General features: G+C 36.6%; 2 protein-coding genes across 2 annotated transcripts in view; both read right to left on the bottom strand.

Moving 5' to 3' along the window:
* Nucleotides 1-20,148, bottom strand: part of LOC129918450 (bifunctional lysine-specific demethylase and histidyl-hydroxylase NO66) — a 76,811-nt gene that overhangs the window by 34,359 nt on the left and 22,304 nt on the right. The gene's annotated exons all lie outside the window — the stretch shown is intronic.
* On the bottom strand, nucleotides 3,406-19,466 carry LOC129918452 (uncharacterized). The gene is made up of 2 exons (XM_055999034.1): nucleotides 19,271-19,466; nucleotides 3,406-10,741 (listed from the first exon to the last, which is right to left on the bottom strand). Exon 2 carries the CDS (start codon nucleotides 10,622-10,624, stop codon nucleotides 10,073-10,075), a length of 552 nt encoding a protein of 183 aa, XP_055855009.1. The 5' UTR covers nucleotides 10,625-10,741; nucleotides 19,271-19,466; the 3' UTR covers nucleotides 3,406-10,072.

Here is a 20,148-nt window from a genome sequence, read left to right as displayed (position 1 = left end):
CTATTCTGATGAAACAAAAAAATAACTCAGTTTTTCGATGTGAAATGCTTTGCCATATAGAAACAAGAAAAATAACCACACGTTTTTTTTTTTTTTTTTTTCCCTTACCCATCCTCACTCCTGCCCACCCTAACCCTGGGGATCACAATGGATCCATCGAAATCCGAGTGGGATAACTCGACTTGTCGGATTATCACCCCGTTCAACCTAACCTAACCTAACCACACGTTTTGAATTATTTTTTTTGCTGATTCTGCTAACATCTTAAACAATGACTTGACAAATAAATTATTTGAATAATGAACAATAACGATGACTCTAACTTATTGATTTAATTTTAATAAATTAAAAATAAAAAACACCATTTAATTTGAGTCAACTAAATTTATTTATTTGAATGCATTTCGACCGATGTATCGGTCATCATCAGCAACACGACTTTGTAATATAGTTGTCACTTACATAAACAGAAAGCTTTAAAGAAAAGAATTACATAAATTATCTATGAAAGTTAAAACAGTAAAGATATACATAATTGATTTTAAAAACAAAACATTAGACTAAATAGATCGACTATATTAAGCTTTAACAGAGTGAAGAGAAAACAATTTAACAACAATTAAACAAATATGACTCTATATTTCCATTGTCTGCATTCAGTGAGTTGTTGTCTTTTTGTATGTAAAAGCTTTCGATGGCGTCAAGCTTTCTACCATCTGCGACGCTTGCTAAAAGACGAACATCATTCAAAGTGATTGGCAAATGTTGTTCGTGTAATGCATGTGCTGCAATTGCCGATTTCTTTGAATCGTTGTTTTTAATGTAGTTCTGGTGGTCTTTGAATCTAGTTGCCACTGATCTCTTAGTTTGGCCGTAGTACTTTCGTCCACACTTGTATTTAATTTCGTAAACTCCAGATTTTTCCAAGTTGTCTTTTTTGTCTTTAACACTTGTCAGTTTGTTTTTAAGTTTGTATTTATTAGAAAAAACTAAAGACATTTTGTTGCGGTGGAAGACTGTTTTAAGACCATTTGTGATGTCTGGAGCGAAGGTCATGGACACTCGACTGAAATCAGCTGGTTGTGTTGATTTTTTCCGTGTGTAAAAGGTTGAGAGTTGTTGTTTATTATATTTGTTTGAATGTTGACGTATTATATTTTCAATTAGGGATGATCCATATCCATTAATGTATGCTGTGTTTAATATATGTGTGTATTCTTGTTTATAATATTTGTTAGATAATGGTAAACTAACAAGTCTATGTGCCATAGAATGGAAGGCAGCTAATTTATGTTGGATAGGTGCAAAAGCATTGCTCGGTGTATACCTGAAGGTGCTTGTTGGTTTGTGGTAAATAGCTATGTCAATACGATTTTGTTTATTTCTTAATAATTTTAGGTCTAAGAAGTTTATTGTTTGATTTTCTTCTAATTCGTAAGTAAATTTGGTGCTGTTGTGTTGGGTATTCAATATTGATAACAAATCATTTACCTTATTCTTTTTGACGATTGTAAAGATGTCATCAACGTAGCGAAACCAGGTTTGTGGAAGATGGCCTTTCCTTTTTAATTGCATTTCAAAATCAGCCATGAATGTTTCCGCAATTAATGGTGAAAGCGGGTTGCCCATACTCGTTCCAAAGTTGATTTTGAAAAATCGCCCCCTAAATTGAAAGTAATTCGTATTCATGCACATTTCAGCTGCTCGTACATAAACATTTACTTTTTCAATTGGAATGTTCTGCTTCATGAGATTATTTTTGAAAATCTCTATTGCTTTTGGAACTGGTATTGAAGGAAAAAGTGAAGAAACATCGAAAGAAGCCAAAATTTCATCGTTGGCTAATTCTATGTTCTTAACTCTTTCTGCAAATTCGATCGAATTTTTAACCGATAGGCTTTCACAAGGTAGGTACTGTTTCATTTCTTGGACCAACCATCGTGAGATGTTTGTACACGGTGCACTTAAAAGTGCTACAATAGGCCTCATTGAATCCCCAGGTTTATGAACCTTTGGTAAGCAGTAGAGTCTCGGTACATCAGGATTTGAAATCAGAAGTTTCCATTTAAACTGTTCACCAAAAACATTACTGATCTCCTTTCTTACTTCATTAGCAGCTGTGACCATTTTGTTAAGAGGGGATCTTTTGATTTCATCGTATCCGCTATCAGTTATCAACTTCCAACAACGTCGATCGTATTCGTTCTTATCCATCACCACAATTTTGTTGCCTTTGTCTGATTTCATGACATAGCATTCTTTTTCATTCAAAGATGATACAATTTTATTTTCATCAATGTGGTTAGAGTTGGAAAGATGATGATTTCTGTTTTCAACACAAAACTTGGTACGTTCTCGAATTTCGTTTTTAACTGTAATTTGTTTAAATTTCAATATAGTTTCAATGTCAATTATCACATCTTTCACTGGTTGTTTTTTAGGTTTAATTCCATAATTAAGGCCTTTATTCAACAGGTCAAGTTCATCTGTGGATAGTTGAACACTTGATAAATTAATTACGGCATCGTCTACGTTTAAAGGTGTGTGACTTGACATCAAAAAAGGAAAAAACGAATACTGAACATTTGAAAAGTTGTGTACCTATTCTGATGAAAAGGAGTGTATGTACTAGGCTTATAGTAGTTGCGATAGTATATGTATGTGTTGAAAAGGAAGCAGTCGTATTTTATCAGTGTGTAATTGTTCCATTGGTTATGATTGTGTAAATGCAAATGTTGATGCAAAAGAAGCAGTCGTGTTGAATCAATGTGTATCTCACATATATGCGAAAAAAAGGGAGAACAAGAAAACAACTAGGGATGTTGCGAACATTCGCATCTGCATCCGCAAATGCGGAACACCCGCATGAATTTGGGCATTCGCATCCGGACCCGCATCTGCAATAACCAATGCGGATTTTCATGCGAATGCGGATGCAAAGAAATGGCGACAAGAAAGAGGTTGGGCGGAGCCGGCGAATGGCGCGTACCAATGGGATTCACATCGATTAATGGTCTGTGACTGATTTTTTGAGGCAAAACACAGACAAAATGCAAAAGTGTTAATTTTATAGCCTGTTTTCACTAAAGACCAAATTAGATAATTTCGCAAATTTTCTCATTTCGAATTTCAAATTGTATAGGAAATTTTTAGAATTTGGAATTCGAACTGACCTAATTTGCGAAATTATCAAATTTGGGGTGAAAACAAGCTATTAATAGAGATCTTTTTTCCGGGCAAAAAAAAAAAGGGCCAGTGCTATTGAAATCTTAACGATAATTTCTACCCACTTCACAAGGCAGTTTTCCTAGGGAACAATTATTAAGTAGCGCGGGGTTTAACTAACCAACCTCTGTTTAACCGACTTGATGCAGAGAAGGTGGCGGTATTACTTTGTATTAAGTCTAATGCACCTCTTTTTGATTTCTCTCACTAAACACAAATAATAAAAAGGTTATTTATAACTGTATCATTGTTTTAATTCATTTATATTAATTTTTTATATAAGATCTTAAACATCCGCATCTACAGATGTTAACTTTCAAAAACCCGCATCCGCATCTGCATCCGCGGATGTGAAAAAGTCCACATCCGATCTCTAAAACAACTTGGCTGAACGCAATGCGCATGAGAAGACTATGTTTTCGGTGTACGAATTTCAGGTTTTTGCAATTTCAGTTTTCGAAATTTCAGTTCCTTTACCTATGTTTACATGTTTATTAAATTGAAATTTTACATAGGTCATATTGAATTTAATATCGACGTTAAATCTTATGTTGTTTTACAATATGCTTTAAATGTTATTTTGTTGTAGATGAATAAAATGGAAAAACTAAGCTCTAAACAATTGCAAAGCGAACTGAAAAATAGAGGGTTGCCAACATCGAGAACCAAAAGAACTCTCCTTAACCGAGAACTAACAGTTGACAAAGAAAAGGAAACCCGGAACGCGAGACAGCCTGTGCCTCACTCCAACGAAAACTCATCAGCGGGTGAGGGAAGAGCTGCAATCGTTGACGAGATATCATTAGTATTCTATGGATGGACCCTTGATGACTATTCAATGAGGGAGAGAGAGAGTGGGACATCCTCAGGAGGGAGAGGATCCTGCTAGAAAATGAGAGAAACATGCTTAGAAAGGAGCGAGAATTAGCTGATAAACTTAAACGTCTCGAACAGTCCGGCTCCTTAGACGCTAAAACAAGAAGACCAAGGATCCATTGCAACATAAAATATATTGCAGACGCGCTGCCAACGTTTGCAACGGGTGATGTAACATCTATGTAGGCTGATAATTTGGTGGAACGAATGGGATGAACGAGCTCTTCTAATGGCAGAAGCAGCAAAAATGAAAGGTCCTGCAAGGTTTTGGTGGGACACTACCCAAGTAATATCCGGCTCCTGGACACAGGTGGCGATGGGACTCAAAGCTAATTTTCCCCACCAACCAAACGAAATAGACAATAATCAACAAATGACACGCAGAACAAGACGGCCCAATGAACCGATTGAGAGCTTTTGTTTCTAGGTGAACATGTTGGGGAAGAAAGTTCAGCTGCCAGATAAGAGCATCGTACAATACATCCTAACCGGATGTATCAATCCATAACTCAGTTCTAGTCTAGCAGCGTCAAATTTTAACAAAACATGGCTTAACTTGTTGAAAGGGTAAAATGGTGTGAAACTATTCGAGAAAATGGTCGATACAAACCATCGTCTAGTACGGGAACTCTCAGACCAAATATAATAAATCAACTAGCAAACAGCGATCATCAGCATTGGCGTCGGCAGCCAACGACAATCCCAAGAATAACTCAGCCCTATCGCCCTATTATGGGCCAACAGTCTCTCACCACTTGTTAAACTGCAATTAGTCTGGTCATTCGCTCGACAATGTACACAAAACAGAAAAAGATCTAGACCAATGACAAAGAAAATAATTCTAAATATCCAGTCAAGTCCAAAAGAGACAACGATAAGATCTCTCGACAAGACAAACCCGATTGCTGTAATAAAAGAGTTACTGCCGAGGGAAAAGAATATGCTTCCATTCCATACTAGACTCTGGAAGTGATCAAACTGTGGTTCCCATAAAACCCTGTAATATTACCCTTAATGGTTTCGGAGGTGGAAACTGTTTAGCTCTGGGACAAATACCATGTACTATTGGCATCGAAGGCGCCCGCTTTAGTGTAAATGCACATGTTGTCTCAGACGAAAAACTAACTAAACCAGTTCTAGTTGGTAAGGATATTCTAAGTGATCCTTCATGTGAAGTTCCAGTTCTAGTTGGTAAGGATATTCTAAGTGATCCTTCATGTGAAGTTTCCAAGGAAGGAGAAGTACTAGTTATCAGGAGCTATTCTGAGTGGTGTGTCTTTTTGAGTGCAGTGCAGGGTTTTGGTCGGTGCGCGAAACGAGGAATATAAGCGATAAGGGAGGAATAAAAGTACCTGAAGTAAGATGGAGGTGGTCTTTGAGGTCCAGCATCGCGGTGTGTTGGGGGTTTTTAACAGCAACAGGTATTAATATCTTCTTTTTTAATTAGTTTGGTTTACAAAAAAATCAAAATCTTTTTGTTGAAAGTAAATGGAAACCGTATTTTGCGAGAAAGAACTAATTTAAGAGACAATAATTTAAGTACAATCAAAACAAACCAAATCACAGCGAGAAGTGTCAATCAAAACTGACAAGTTACACAGCTGTTGTCATTAGCGACATCTTGCGGTTGGTAGGGCAACCTCGGCACTATCAATGTGAAGTTAGAAAATACAGGGTGATACATATGTAAGCAGATTTTGCAGAAAAATAAACTACAGTTTAGTTGAAAGTTTATATTTTCTATGATAATTAAAGAAAAGTAGAGTCATATCAGATAAAACAACACTGTAAAATAAGCAACGAGTGGACGAAGAATCCAAACCCAACAGTCTGTGTAGATTGAGTAGGGTATTGGTGACTACTACTGCGAAAGCACAGATCTGAACCCACTATAAGCTTTATAGTGAATTAGAGTACCAGTCTACTGCCTATGCCTACAGCTAGCGACTAAACTGAGGTGTCAACACAAAAAATCAAACTGGATCAAACAGGTAAACGATGAAGAAAACAACTTTCACCGGATTTGTCTGTAATACCGAGCAAAAAACCACACTCTGCAAAAATGCCTGAAAGTTCGGACGAAGAAACATCCAAATTAGACCAAACCGTAGTAGAAGCGAACACCTGGGGTGCAATGATGATGCAATTTCGAAAAATGCTACAAGAAGAACTGAAAGGCACAAAGGTACACTTTAAGTCCATACGAGGGAAATAGAAGAATAAAAAAAGAAAACTCCGAACTAAAAAACTAACTAAAAGAAGAGAGTTTAAGGAAAACCGAAACGTTTGATAGATTCACTCGAAAGAATAACCTTATATTTAAAGGATTTGAAAAGGAGACACTGGGAAAAACTGATATCGGGATGTTCTGTAAAAGCATCTTAAAAATAAACGAGAGCTTAGAAATTATAAAAATTCTAAAAATTGGAAGAGGCGAATTTTTTAGTTGAGTTTGAAACACAGTCAGTTCAAACAATCCTACAAAATACTTCCAAATTAGCTTTAACAAAGTATAGCATACAAAGGAATATAACTCAGAAAGAAAGAGAACACCACAATTACTTGCTAAGAATAAGAAATGAAATAAGGAAAGTGGATAAATCAAAGCCAATTAAATTCAAGGGCAGACGATTGGAAATTGAATTACGTATATTTGCGGTGGTAGTGAATGAGCCGCAAAATGAGGAGAAACCAGCTGCTTTGGTGCTAGGAGAACTTTATAATAAGGATTTTTCAAAGATAGACTTTCATCTGGAATCCAATAAAGCTGAGACTCCCTCGGAATTAATAGTTCCAAACTTTTTTAATTATTTATGTAAATTTAATATTTTTTTACTGTATGAAACATTTCTTGTTGATCAATTTGAGAGATATGAAAAATTTTTCCCAGGGTTTGAGTTGATATGGACACCAGCAATGCGCTAAGCGCAATTCGGAAGAGCGCGTGGTGGACTACTAGTTGGTATAAGCCGTGATATGAACAAGGAATTAAGAATAGATTGTACAAAATCGCTGGAGAGAGATGTTATTAGCATCGTGTCAACTAACTGCGAGCTATATGTGCTGCCTACATATCTCAATTCCAATAAATGGGAAGAAGACTTACAAATTTACAATAGAAATCTTCAAGAATTTAACACTCATAACGTGGTCGTAATAGGTGACTTCAATGTTCGAATAGGAAAAAGCCAAATTGTTATGGAAGAACAAACTGCAAGCCTCAATGTATTGCTTAAACCAAAGCGAAATTCTAAGGACAAGGTACTCAACAATAAAGGAAAGCGATTCATTGAGACGTGTGACGATGCAGGCATCGTAATACTAAACGGAAGAACATCGGGTGATTTTGAAGGGAACCACACCTACATAAGCACAATAGGATGCTCAGCTAACGACTTGTGTGGAGCCTCGTATAATATTCTTAGCCAAGTTAAAGAATTCAAAGTAGAAGAGATGGTTTATTCAGACCATATGCCTATTGTGTTGACTCTGCAACTATCTGGATTTCAGTCTTCGGAAGAAATGAGTCTACTTCCTAAACTGATATGGTTGAAACATAATGAAAACAATTATAAAACACGAATGCAACAAAACATATTACCAAAAGATGAAGGTGATTTTGGAGTAGAGAGTTGGACGGCAGAAGAGATGATAACAACTATCAAAGATGTTGTGGGCGAGCAGAGAAATCTAACTATCAAAAAAAAATATTAATGAAAAGTTTGTTTGATGCAACGTGTATGACCGTCAGGAAAAATGCTTTTAAATGGCTTAATAGGTGGAGAAGGGATCCCTCTGAAATCCTAAGAAAAACATACCTTGAAGCTAATCGAAAGTACAAAAACACATGTAAGATGAAAAGAAAGCTATATTATCAATCTCTATGTACCAGTCTAAAAAACGTACAAAATACAAAAGATTGGGCGGATATTGCAAACAAATTACGAAATAAGAGCCACAGAATAGGACCTAACATAAAAAGCAGTGATTTTAAAGACCACTTTGAACGGCTCTTGAATCCACCACTTCAAACCAATGTAACATTGGAAGAATTGCAACAATACTCGTGGGATGAACAACTTGATGGTGAGATTACGAATATCGAAATCCTAGAAGTTCTTAACAAAGCTAAGATAAACAAAGCTGCTGGATACGACCTGGTTCCGTACGAATTCTTTATTCATGCTCCACAAATACTCTTAGACCGACTTGTTAGAATATATAATAGGATCCATCTAACAGAAAGAGTTGAACCATCTTTTAAGAAGTCCTTGATCTTCCCTTTCTACAAGAAGGGTGATATAAACCTCGTACAAAACTACAGACGAATCTCCTTTATGGATGCTATGGCGAAAATTTACATACTACTCAAACGGATACAGGATTGGGAAACACGAAACAGGGTTCTGAATGAATATCAAGCTGGCTTTAGAGAGGGATATAGTACAGCAGATAATATATTCAATCTACTGAACATAGTAAGAATCAGAATGGATGAAGGTAAAATAACATACTGCTTCTTTGTAGACTTCAATGCAGCGTTTGACAGTATCAGTCGGAATGCTCTGTTTGTCAAACTAAAAAGAAAAGGTCTGTCAACAAAATTTCTCAATATTATAAAAGATCTGTATGCAGGGACAGCCAGTGCAGTATGGGATGGAAGCAAACTTTCAGAGTGGTTCGATACAAAAATGGGTGTGAAGCAGGGCTGTCTCTTAAGTCCTTTATTATTCGCTCTTTTTATCAACGATATGCACGATTGCATAGGTGGTGGAATACAAATAAATGAACATGTCATCCGAATGTTGTTGTATGCGGACGACATTGTAGTTTTTGCGAACACACCAAAGGACCTGCAAATAATGATAAGCAGGCTTGAAGAGTACTGCCAAGAGTGGAATCTTATTATCAATCTCGAGAAGTCTAAAATCATAATATTTAGAAAAAATGGTGGCAGAAGAAGCAACCTAGAAAGATGGACCCTCGGAACCGATGAAATAGAGGTGGTCAACAAGTACAAGTACTTGGGTCTATGGCTGACACCAGGGTTGAGTATGACCGAGCATTTCAAGGATAGAACGCATCAGGCAAAAACGAGCTTAAGCTTGTCTTGGCAATCTTTTGTTTCGAAAAAAGACATCAGTAATTCGTCAAAACTCGAACTCTTCAACGCTGTAGCAAGGTCAATTCTGGGATATGGTGCACAGGCCTAGGGACATCAGCAATACGATAAAATGGAAAAGGTCCAACGATATTTCCTAAAAAAAATAATGAATGTACCAACTTCAACCCCAAACTACATGCTCGTACTGGAACTATAGTTAAAACCTCTTCTCATTTACACAATGAAATGTAACATGTGTTACATTAAGAAAATTCTCTGTCTATACGACGAGAACTGTCTCCCGCATATATTAGCTAATATAGTAATGACCAAAAACATATACTGGATCACACAATGTACTAGTATATTAGAAGGAAGGCATATCCAGGAGGTTGTCGGAAATAGTAGACTATTCCGAAATGCAATAGATTTGGCTGACAACCAAATAATGGAAGGAGAATGGAGTGTGGCACTTCAAAGAGCGCAGGCGTCAACTTCACATGGATTGTATAATATCCTTAACTACACTGAAGGAAGAAGATATATTCAGGACGAAAATATCTCATCCAAAATAGGATGGATTTTTAAGGCAAGAGGGGGACTTTTTTACTTGAACGGTACATTTCAATCAAACAACAGAAATACTCAGTGTACTTTATGTAATATGCGAGAAGACGAAACATTTATCCATTTTTTTGGAGTGTGCCCTGTATTGAAAGAACTACGCATATTATACATTGGTGCAAGAGAACTCAGTACAGAGAATATGGTGAATATTCTGAATGGCGAAGGAAACTGGAACTCCCTCATAAAATAACTCTCTCTAGCTATTAAATATCGCGCCGAATTAGTAAGAGAATACAATGGCTAGAACAACAACAGAAAAACAACAACTCCAACAACAGCAATAACATAAACACCAACACCGACATCAACATCAACACCAACAACATCTCCAACCCCAACACCGACATCAACACCAACACCAACACCAACACCAACACTAACATCCACATCCACATCAACATCCACATCCACATCAACATCAACATCAACATCAACATCAACATCAACATCAACATCAACATCAACATCAACATCAACATCAACATCAACATCAACATCAACATCAACATCAACATCAACATCAACATCAACATCAACATCAACATCAACATCAACATCAACATCAACATCAACATCAACATCAACACCAACATCCACACCAACACCAACACCAACTTCAACCACAACATCAACCCCAACACCAGCACCTAAACCGACATCAACACCAACATCAATAGCAACAACAACATCAACACCAACATCACCACTAAAACTAACAACAACATGAACTTCAACAATAACAACACCAATAGTAATACGAAAAACCAACAACAACACCTGCAAAACCAACATCAGCAGCAGCAATCATACCCCTAACATAAGGAACTATCTAATGGATATTTAATCGCAACAGACGACTCAACCGAGTCATTGATGCAAAATTAATGTTTTATGTTAAACAGCATTAACCTGTTAAGTAAACATTTTTAGTATCATTTTAAGTAACCATATGACCAATAGTATTATCACATTGCATTGTTGCTGACACGATGGGAAATGATTTCTTACCAGTTCCCACTGAGTGTTCTTTTTAAATATAATTATGTATTTTTTTGTATTCTATCACCCATTTTTACCTTTCCTACCATATCATATTTCCACCCAACTCCTACTTCTGCGTGAGACCAGACGAAATAAGATCATTTAATAAAAGTTCAATGTTTAGTCTCACGCGCTGAGTGTTCATTATGCTGACTTGTCATTTTTGGCAAAGTACCTTTAAATGATCGGCATAATGGGCACTCGCTGTCCAACCACTTTCAAGTGAACATCAAATAAAAATTGTAATCAATAATAATAAAAAAAGGTGTTTGTATTTTCAAGTTTCTAAAGTTTAAAGAACAAATGGCGACCGTGACAGGACCTACTAAAAGAGTTTAGTGGCCTGTAAATTAATAAAACAAAACAAAATAAAAGAAAACAGTGTTGTGAAGTGAGTCGTTATTAAGAAGACTAAAAAAGAAAAAAAAAAAAGAAGTTCCTTTCAATTACTAACAATTCAATATAAAAAATAATTAAAATGGTGGCTACAATTGAAGAACTTACCAATCAGCAAGAAGCTGTAGGAAAAGAAATCTGTACACTTGCTCGCAATTACGGAAAGGATGGTCCAGGAAGGAAAACCCTGGATTATTTAAATGCGCGGTGGACAAGATTAAATGAATTATGGGAAGTATTCGACAATGTTGATAGCGAGATAAGAGACAATTATCCGCAGGTAACTGAACACGAATACTTCACTAAAGGTTTTTACGATGGGGTAAAAAAAATTCATGATCAAATGAAAGATGACATCATCAAGCGGTTTGCAGTAGCGGAAGAAGAAAAATCTGATGGGGCTATAGAGGAGACCGCAGCAGTCCATCCTCAGCCGGAGCAGCTAAAAGAAGCCCTCTTAGGACCAGCAGCCGTTAAGCCCCCAGCAGGGCATTCAGAGGGAGTTACCGCAGCAATTTCCAAATTTAACATACCACCAGGGCTGACAATAAAGCCCACTTTAATAGATGACACCAGTGTAAAGGTCAACAGGATGACTACGGATAGCAAATTCCGATTACTCTGCAAAATATTTCAAGGAGGTCTTAATAAGTGCCCATTGAAATTGCGGGAAACTTTACCGCAAGAATTTAACCAAAAAACAAAAACCCTAATGACCAATTGGGATGAAATAACAACAACATATAGACGACTTGGAGGCGATGCAGCTGTAGAAGATATACAGCTTTACTTTGAGCTCCAGGATGAATTAGATTTGAGGATCACCTGGCTACCAACTAATACATTGCCAGCTGAAACAGTTCAAATGAATCAAGGACGAGCAACAACAATCAAGCTTCCAAAAATTGAGATACCCAAATTCGATGGAAGCTATCTTAATTGGCCGCAGTTCTTCGATCTATACAAACAAATGGTGCACAACCAACCAATTGCACCGGCTCAAAAATTATACTTTTTAAAGACAAATCTTACTGGAGATGCCCAAAACCTCATTCAACATTTCCATGCCACTGATGACAATTATGAATTGGCTTGGAACACTCTAGTTGACAGGTTCAACAACAAGCGGTTGCTGTTATCCGCTCAGTTAAGCCGATTGTTCCAATCAAATACCATCGTAGACACTGTCAGAAGTCTCAAGAGGCTGCATGATACAACAAAGGAAGTCATTCAAGCCATCAACAATCTCGGCTATGACACCAGTGGATGGGACCCATTAGTTGTACATCTATTGCTGGAAAAAATGGACAAAGACACCCGAATGCTTTTCGAGGAATCCCTACAAGCACCAAGAATAACACCAACTCTAACCCAATTACTGGAATTTGTCGAATGCAGGTTCCAAGCCCTGGAGACGGTGAAATCAGATGAAAGGAAGAAAGCGGTAACCACCGCATCTGAAAATAGGGAAGTTTCAAATTGTCCATATTGTAAAACTAATAATCATAAGATCTTTAATTGTAAAAAATTTATTAATCTTTCAGTTGAGGATCGCAATCAGCAGGTGCGGAAGCTTCAACTTTGCACCAACTGTTTGCAAGGACATCGTTTCCCATCGTGTCAACAGCAACGTAGATGCAAGGTTTGCAACGGGAAACACAACACTCTACTACACTATCCAAATAAAAAAGATGTCAACGTAAAAAACCCAGCATCCGGTAAGTGTGATAATATTATTGGTCGGGTGGGTGAGTTTCCTTCAGGGTCCCATAATAACAATTCTCTAGGGGTCGTATTAAAGGGTCGCGAGGTATATCTCGCCACGGCGATTGTGAACGTCGTGAGTTCAAAAGGAACGCGTATTCCTTGTCGTGCTATGTTAGACTCGGGATCTCAATTACATTTTATTACAACATCCCTAGCCCAGCAGTTAGGGAGCATAAAGCGAAGAAAGGACATTCCGATTAGCGGAATTGGAGGCAGGGAAAGTCAGGCCAATTTCGTAATAAATGTTCATTTAGAATCCAGAACTTCATCATATAAAAGAACTATTGAGACCAGTATAATGCCAAAAATAAGTGATTATATGGCAACTGCATCTCTGGATAGGCAAACTTTGCAATTGCCCTCCAATATTCTTCTTGCTGACCCTAACACAATTAGTTCCAACCGCATAGACTTGTTAATTGGAGCAGAGTTATTCTTTGAGCTTCTTTTGCCGGGAGAATTTAAAATCTCAAACAATCTTCCTCTATTGCGGAATACTAGATTAGGATGGGTTTTAGCAGGAAGCGCTGTAGATTCTTCCCAAAATTCTCATTGTCATTCAGTGTCAAAACCTAGTCTGAAAACACTAGATAAAATGGTCCGATCACTGTGGGAAAGTGAAAATTTTGAAGTTGAATCGAAGGTCTACAGCGAAGAAGAATTTAAATGTGAAAAACATTTTAATGATAACGTGGAAACAACACGCCAGGGTCAGTACATAGTACGACTTCCTTTTAAGAAAGACCCAAACCAAACATTAGGAGGTTCAAAAGAAATTGCAAAGAAGCGTTTTTATTCATTAGAAAGAAAACTAGAAAAAAATGCAGACCTCAAAGAAAGTTACACAAACTTCATGGAGGAATATGAGCGTCTAGGTCATATGACTGCAATTCAAGAGCTTGACATACCAAAGTCAAATTATTTTCTTCCACACCATTGTGTAATTAAACCCGAGAGCTCATCAACAAAGCTCAGGGTGGTTTTCGATGCTTCTGCAAAGACGACATCTGGGTATTCACTTAATGACACCCTCATGGTTGGTCCAACAGTCCAATCAGATTTATTTTCAGTTATAGCCAATTTCAGATTACATAAATATGTATTCACTGGCGATATTAGCAAAATGTATCGTCAAATACTCATTCATCCAAAGGATAGAGCATATCAGCACATTTTATGGAGGCCAGATCCTAAGAGCACATTAAGAACATACCAGCTCAACACAGTTACGTATGGAATGGCGTCTGCCTCTTATTTATCTACAAGATGTTTGGTCAAATTAGCAGATGATTTTCAACATATATATCCTAATGCATCAAAAATTATTACAAAAAATATCTATGTGGATGACTGCCTAACAGGAGCAGATTCTCTTGAGGAAGCCAAGTTGCTTCTCAATGAAACAATAAAATTATTAAGTCAAGGAAATTTTAATTTAACCAAATTTTGTTCAAATGATCCACGCATTCTAGAAAATATTCCAATGCAAGATCGAGAAAGAATGTTAACAATCTATCAGTCGGAGGTCATTAAAACCCTTGGTTTGGTTTGGGACCCAATTGAAGACACATTCAAATTTTGCTACAAGTACAATGCACCCAATGATTTAAAGATTACCAAACGCCGCGTTCTTGCCGACTTGGGAAAATTCTTCGATCCCTTGGGATTGATAGGCCCAGCCATATTACTAGGAAAAATATTTTTACAAGAACTTTGGAAATCTAAGATATTGTGGGATGAGAATCTGCCTCAAGAACAGGCTTATAAGTGGGTAAACTATTTATCAGAATTTTCTTCTTTGTGTGAAATTAATATCCCACGCCTTATCTTAATAGACTCAGCTACGAAATTAGAAGTGCATGCATTTTCCGATAGTAGTGAAAGCGCATATGGCGCATGCATTTACTTAAAATCTATTGATAATGAAGGGAAAGTTTTTGTTCAATTGTTATGTTCAAAATCTCGTGTCGTTCCCTTAAAGGCGACAACTATAGCTCGGTTAGAGCTTCAGGCGGCTGTCCTAATGGTGGAATTAGTGCAAAAAATCCTTCCAATAATCAGTAGGACGATCACATCAGTCAGTTATTACACCGACTCTACAACGGTTTTAACATGGGTAAAGGCACCTTCCTATACTTGGGAGACATATATAGCAAATCGTGTAGCAAAAATCCAATCTAAATCAGATTTGAATCATTGGAATTATGTAAAGGGAGTATTAAATCCAGCAGATCTTATATCGCGTGGGTTAGGAATGCCCAATCTTGTAAGATCAACCATTTGGTTCAATGGCCCTGAGTTTTTAAGACAAACTTCAAGTATACAAATGGAGTATTCGATTCCAGAAGAAATCTCTGGGCATCGAAGGCCAAAGACAGTGCTAAATATGTCAATCCAAAATGATATAATAAATTCAATCAACCATAAAAACTCGTTTTTTACACTGCAGAAAATTTTTGCACATTGCTATAGATTCATGATGAATTTTAATATTCGCTGCAAAGGAAACAGAAGAACTGGTTCTTTAACCGCGGAAGAAATCCAGAAAGGAACGCATTTGTTATGGAGGATTGTTCAATTAAGTGTTTTTCCCGAAGAGTATAAGGCACTTCAGGCAGGGAAACCTCTCCGCAATACCTCTAGCATAATTTCGTTAAGCCCATATTTTGATAAAACAACAATGTTAATACATGTGGGTGGAAGACTTAAAAATGCTGAAATTCCTTCCCAAGCAAAAAATCAAATACTACTCCCAAAAAATAATATAGTTACCACATTACTCTTAGATCACTTACATAAAAAACATCTACACGTTTCCCATAGAACACTTGTATCTATCTCTCGGCAACAATTTTGGATTTTGAGTGTAGGAAGAGAAACACAAAAGGTACTTTCTAAATGCATCCAATGTTTCCGTGCGAAACCCAAATCCATAGATCAATTAATGGGTAATCTACCTAAGGAAAGAATCGTACCTTCTCGCCCATTCTATTATTCAGGGGTGGACTTTTGTGGGCCAATACGAACACATTATAATATTCGAGGGAAAACTCCAACAAAATCGTATCTTGCAGTATTTGTATGCTTTTCAACAAAAGCTATTCATATTGAAGTTGTATGCAACCTTACTACTGAATCATTTATTAACTGCTTGAAACGATTTATAGGAAGACGAGGTGTATGCCATACTATATTCTGTGACAATGCCACAAACTTTGTAGGGGCAAGAAACCAATTAAAAGATTTTCAAGATTTTCTTGATTCGTCTGAAACTCAATCATCGATTAATTCAAATTGTTTAAAAATGGGAATTAACTGGAAACACATTCCACCACGTTCTCCCCATTTCGGAGGCCTTTGGGAGGCCGCTGTTAAATCCGCAAAAACATTGTTGTTAAAATATTTAGGAGAAGCGTCTTTAACTTATGAAGAGCTTTCCACAGTTGTGATTCAAATTGAATCTATCTTGAATTCACGCCCACTTACACCTAACTCCTCAGATCCTAATGACATGCAGGCATTGACTCCCGGTCATTTTTTAATTGGTGCTCCGTTGACATCGCTTCCAGAACCTGACATAACTGATCATAACATCTCAAGATTAGACAAATTTCGTCAGATTCAGCATATTCAACAGCATTTTTGGCAAAGATGGTCAAATGAATACCTCCATCTTCTTCAACAGAAATTAAAGTGGAAGGTGGAATCCAAAAATCTAGAACCTGGAACAATGGTTGTTTTAAAAGATGCACACCAGCCTCCAATGAAATGGAAGCTCGGACGTGTAATCGAAGTTGTCAAGGGAACAGACGGATTAGTACGAGTGGCATATGTTAAGACTGAAACCGGCACATATCAACGAGCTGTTCAAAATCTTTGTCCCCTACCGATTGACCATAAAGAGCAGCAAAAGGATGCTGCACAAATCCCAATAAAAAAACAACCCCTGATGAGATTAAGAAGTGGGAGATACCTCCTTAACTCTTTAACATCATTATTATGCTTCATGTTGCTATTGTTTCCATTAGCTGCCTCTTCAGATACCGAACCAATAAGAATAACCCAATTTGACCATCCCACAGGGATTTATTTTGAAGATATAGGTAGTGCGAGCACCGTTAATAGTTTTTGGAACATTTATATATTTTATAATTTATCATCATATTGGCTAGAGCTAGGAGAAGTGAAAACTTATTTACAGAGAATGGATAATATTTGTTTAGATGAATTGAAAATTAATCCGTACTGTTTGCCTACAGTAACAGCTCTCAAACAAAGAGTTATAGCAATCGAATCAAACAATGACCTCATTCATAATTATCATACTTCTTACAATAAAAGGATAAGAATTGCTAGATCTCCTTTCGATTTTATAGGAAACGTGGCACATAGCTTATTTGGGGTATTGGATCAAGATGATGCTAAGGACATACAGCACCAAATCTCTTTGGTCAACCAAGATGAACAGCATCTCGTGCATCTCTTTAAAAAGCAGAGCTCAATCGCAGATTCAACCGTAAATCTGCTTAAACGAAATAATCTGCAACTCAGTCAGCAATATCAAGGTTTTAAAACCATGTTCGAAAAATCCTTAAACAGCATTGAAAAGCATCAAGAAATAATCGATGTCAGTCAGCGCTTTTCTGCATTAACTTCATATTTGATTTTGTCAATTTCAAACCTCGAAAGAGTGCAAGACACATTACTTGACGTTCTTCTTAGTCTTAATAATGTCAAAATGAATCCTCATTTTATTTCGCCGTCACAATTTACTAAACAGCTCCAAATTATTCGGAACAACATTCCATCCCAGCTTAACATTCCGACAGCATCTGTATTAGATATTTTTAAGCTGTCATCTATTAAAGGACGAAGTCTTAATGACTCAATAGTATTTGAAATGATGATCCCTTTGGTTGATAACCAAGAATTTCAGCTTTTTAATTTAGTTCAGTTTCCTCTATTTCAAAATGATTCAAGTTTCATAATAGAATTATCATCCCCTTATTTAGCAGTCACTGCAACAAGAGATAGGTATTTTGAATTAACAGAAAATCAGCTATCATCATGCCACTTCCTCTCAACGAAAAATTTTGTCTGTAACCAACAACTACCAACAATGATTCATCGAGACAGCGGTATAAGTTGTGAAGTCTCGATTCTGAATCATTTGAGTAGTGCTTTAAGTCACTGTTGTTTAACGAGATCCATCTCTCAAGATCGATGGGTAAGCCTAAGAAGTTCCAATACTTGGATATTTGCTCTTAAGGAGGCTGTAACTGGTTTATTGGTGTGTGAAGGAATAACAAAAAGTCTTACCCTAAGTGACAGTGGTTTTATAGAATTTTTGATACCATGTATTTTAAAACTTCCACACATAGTGATAAATGGTCGAGTCTTTAGCAATACCACCTTAAAAAACTCATTTGTTCCCTCTATTAAAATTTCTGAGTCAATTAAAGGTAAAATTCCGATGAAAAATATGAACATCATAACATCCCCGAGCAATGAGACTAATTTTAAAGAGATAGAAGATTTAAAAGGCAAAATTAGTGAAGTTGATAAAGACCTAGATAATGATACCTGGGTAAATTCTATAAATACGCACGATTACCATCATTATAGCATGAGCTTCATATTATTCCTTACAATGATTGGCTTCATTATTTTTTATTTTATTAAAAAAAGAAAACCCAAACCACTTCCTAGAAGAAGCGCTCCTCGTTTTGAAATAGACACACAATTTTAAATTTTTTTTGAGGGATTAGATCCCTCAAAGGGGGGGAGTATGTTAAGTAAACATTTTTAGTATCATTTTAAGTAACCATATGACCAATAGTATTATCACATTGCATTGTTGCTGACACGATGGGAAATGATTTCTTACCAGTTCCCACTGAGTGTTCTTTTTAAATATAATTATGTATTTTTTTGTATTCTATCACCCATTTTTACCTTTCCTACCATATCATATTTCCACCCAACTCCTACTTCTGCGTGAGACCAGACGAAATAAGATCATTTAATAAAAGTTCAATGTTTAGTCTCACGCGCTGAGTGTTCATTATGCTGACTTGTCATTTTTGGCAAAGTACCTTTAAATGATCGGCATAATGGGCACTCGCTGTCCAACCACTTTCAAGTGAACATCAAATAAAAATTGTAATCAATAATAATAAAAAAAGGTGTTTGTATTTTCAAGTTTCTAAAGTTTAAAGAACAAACAGCATTAACCAATTAATTATATAAATTCAATATTTTCAAATAAGATAAGATAAGTTTATATTAAAATATTTTTTGTTAAAATTAAATTGTTAATCATATGAATTTCAATAAAACAATTACTTACTTGCTTACTTACTAGTTATCAGGAAGAATGATGCACTCAACCCTAAACAGATAACAACAGCTGATCTACATGTTGATGACGATTTTGATGCAACAAGGTTAATAAATTTGCTAAACAATTTTCGTAAATGCGTTGCCTTAGGCCAAGGAGAACTCGGAAGAACAAGCATGGTTGAAATGGAGATTGAACTAACGAAGACAGGACCTTTATCACAACACCCTTATAACGTTCCGTATGCAAAACGTGAAGTATTGAGTTCGATGATAAAAGAACTCTTAGAGAACGACATCATACAGGTGTCCAAGTCTGATTTCGCAGCGTCCGTCGTACTTGTGAAGAAAAAAATGGTGACGACAGAATGTACTTAGATTATGGAAGAAGAACTCAACAACCTTGTAGGCTACCAGTATTTCATGGTACTAGACTAGACATTGTATCAAATACCCATCCGAAATGAGCATATACATTACACTGCCTTCATTACCCCAGACGGAGTTTTTGAGTTCAAAGTTATGCCTCGGGTTGGTGAATGCCCCAGCTTGTTACAAAAAACTGATGAGAATTGTAAAACAAAAAATGCCTCCTGAGAAAATCGTCAGCTACATATACGGATGATTTCGTTATTCCGGCAAAATCGTACCAGGATGGAATGAGAAAACTGGAAAAGTTTCTTACTATTACACAGGTCTACAAGGTTTTTGGTGCCGAGACTATGATATAGTTTTCTATAGGTTTTCGGTGTGCTGAATTTGAATCTGAAGTC

The sequence above is a fragment of the Episyrphus balteatus genome, chromosome 4 (assembly GCF_945859705.1).
Source record: "Episyrphus balteatus chromosome 4, idEpiBalt1.1, whole genome shotgun sequence".
Lineage (NCBI taxonomy): Eukaryota > Metazoa > Arthropoda > Insecta > Diptera > Syrphidae > Episyrphus > Episyrphus balteatus.
Note: the sequence above shows the minus strand (reverse complement) of the source record. Positions and strands in the feature narration are given on the sequence as shown.

Coding starts and splice junctions, on each gene's coding strand:
- LOC129918452 (XM_055999034.1), bottom strand. CDS start 10,624: ATGTTGGTTTTGCAGGTGTTGTTGTTGGTTTTTCGTATTACTATTGGT.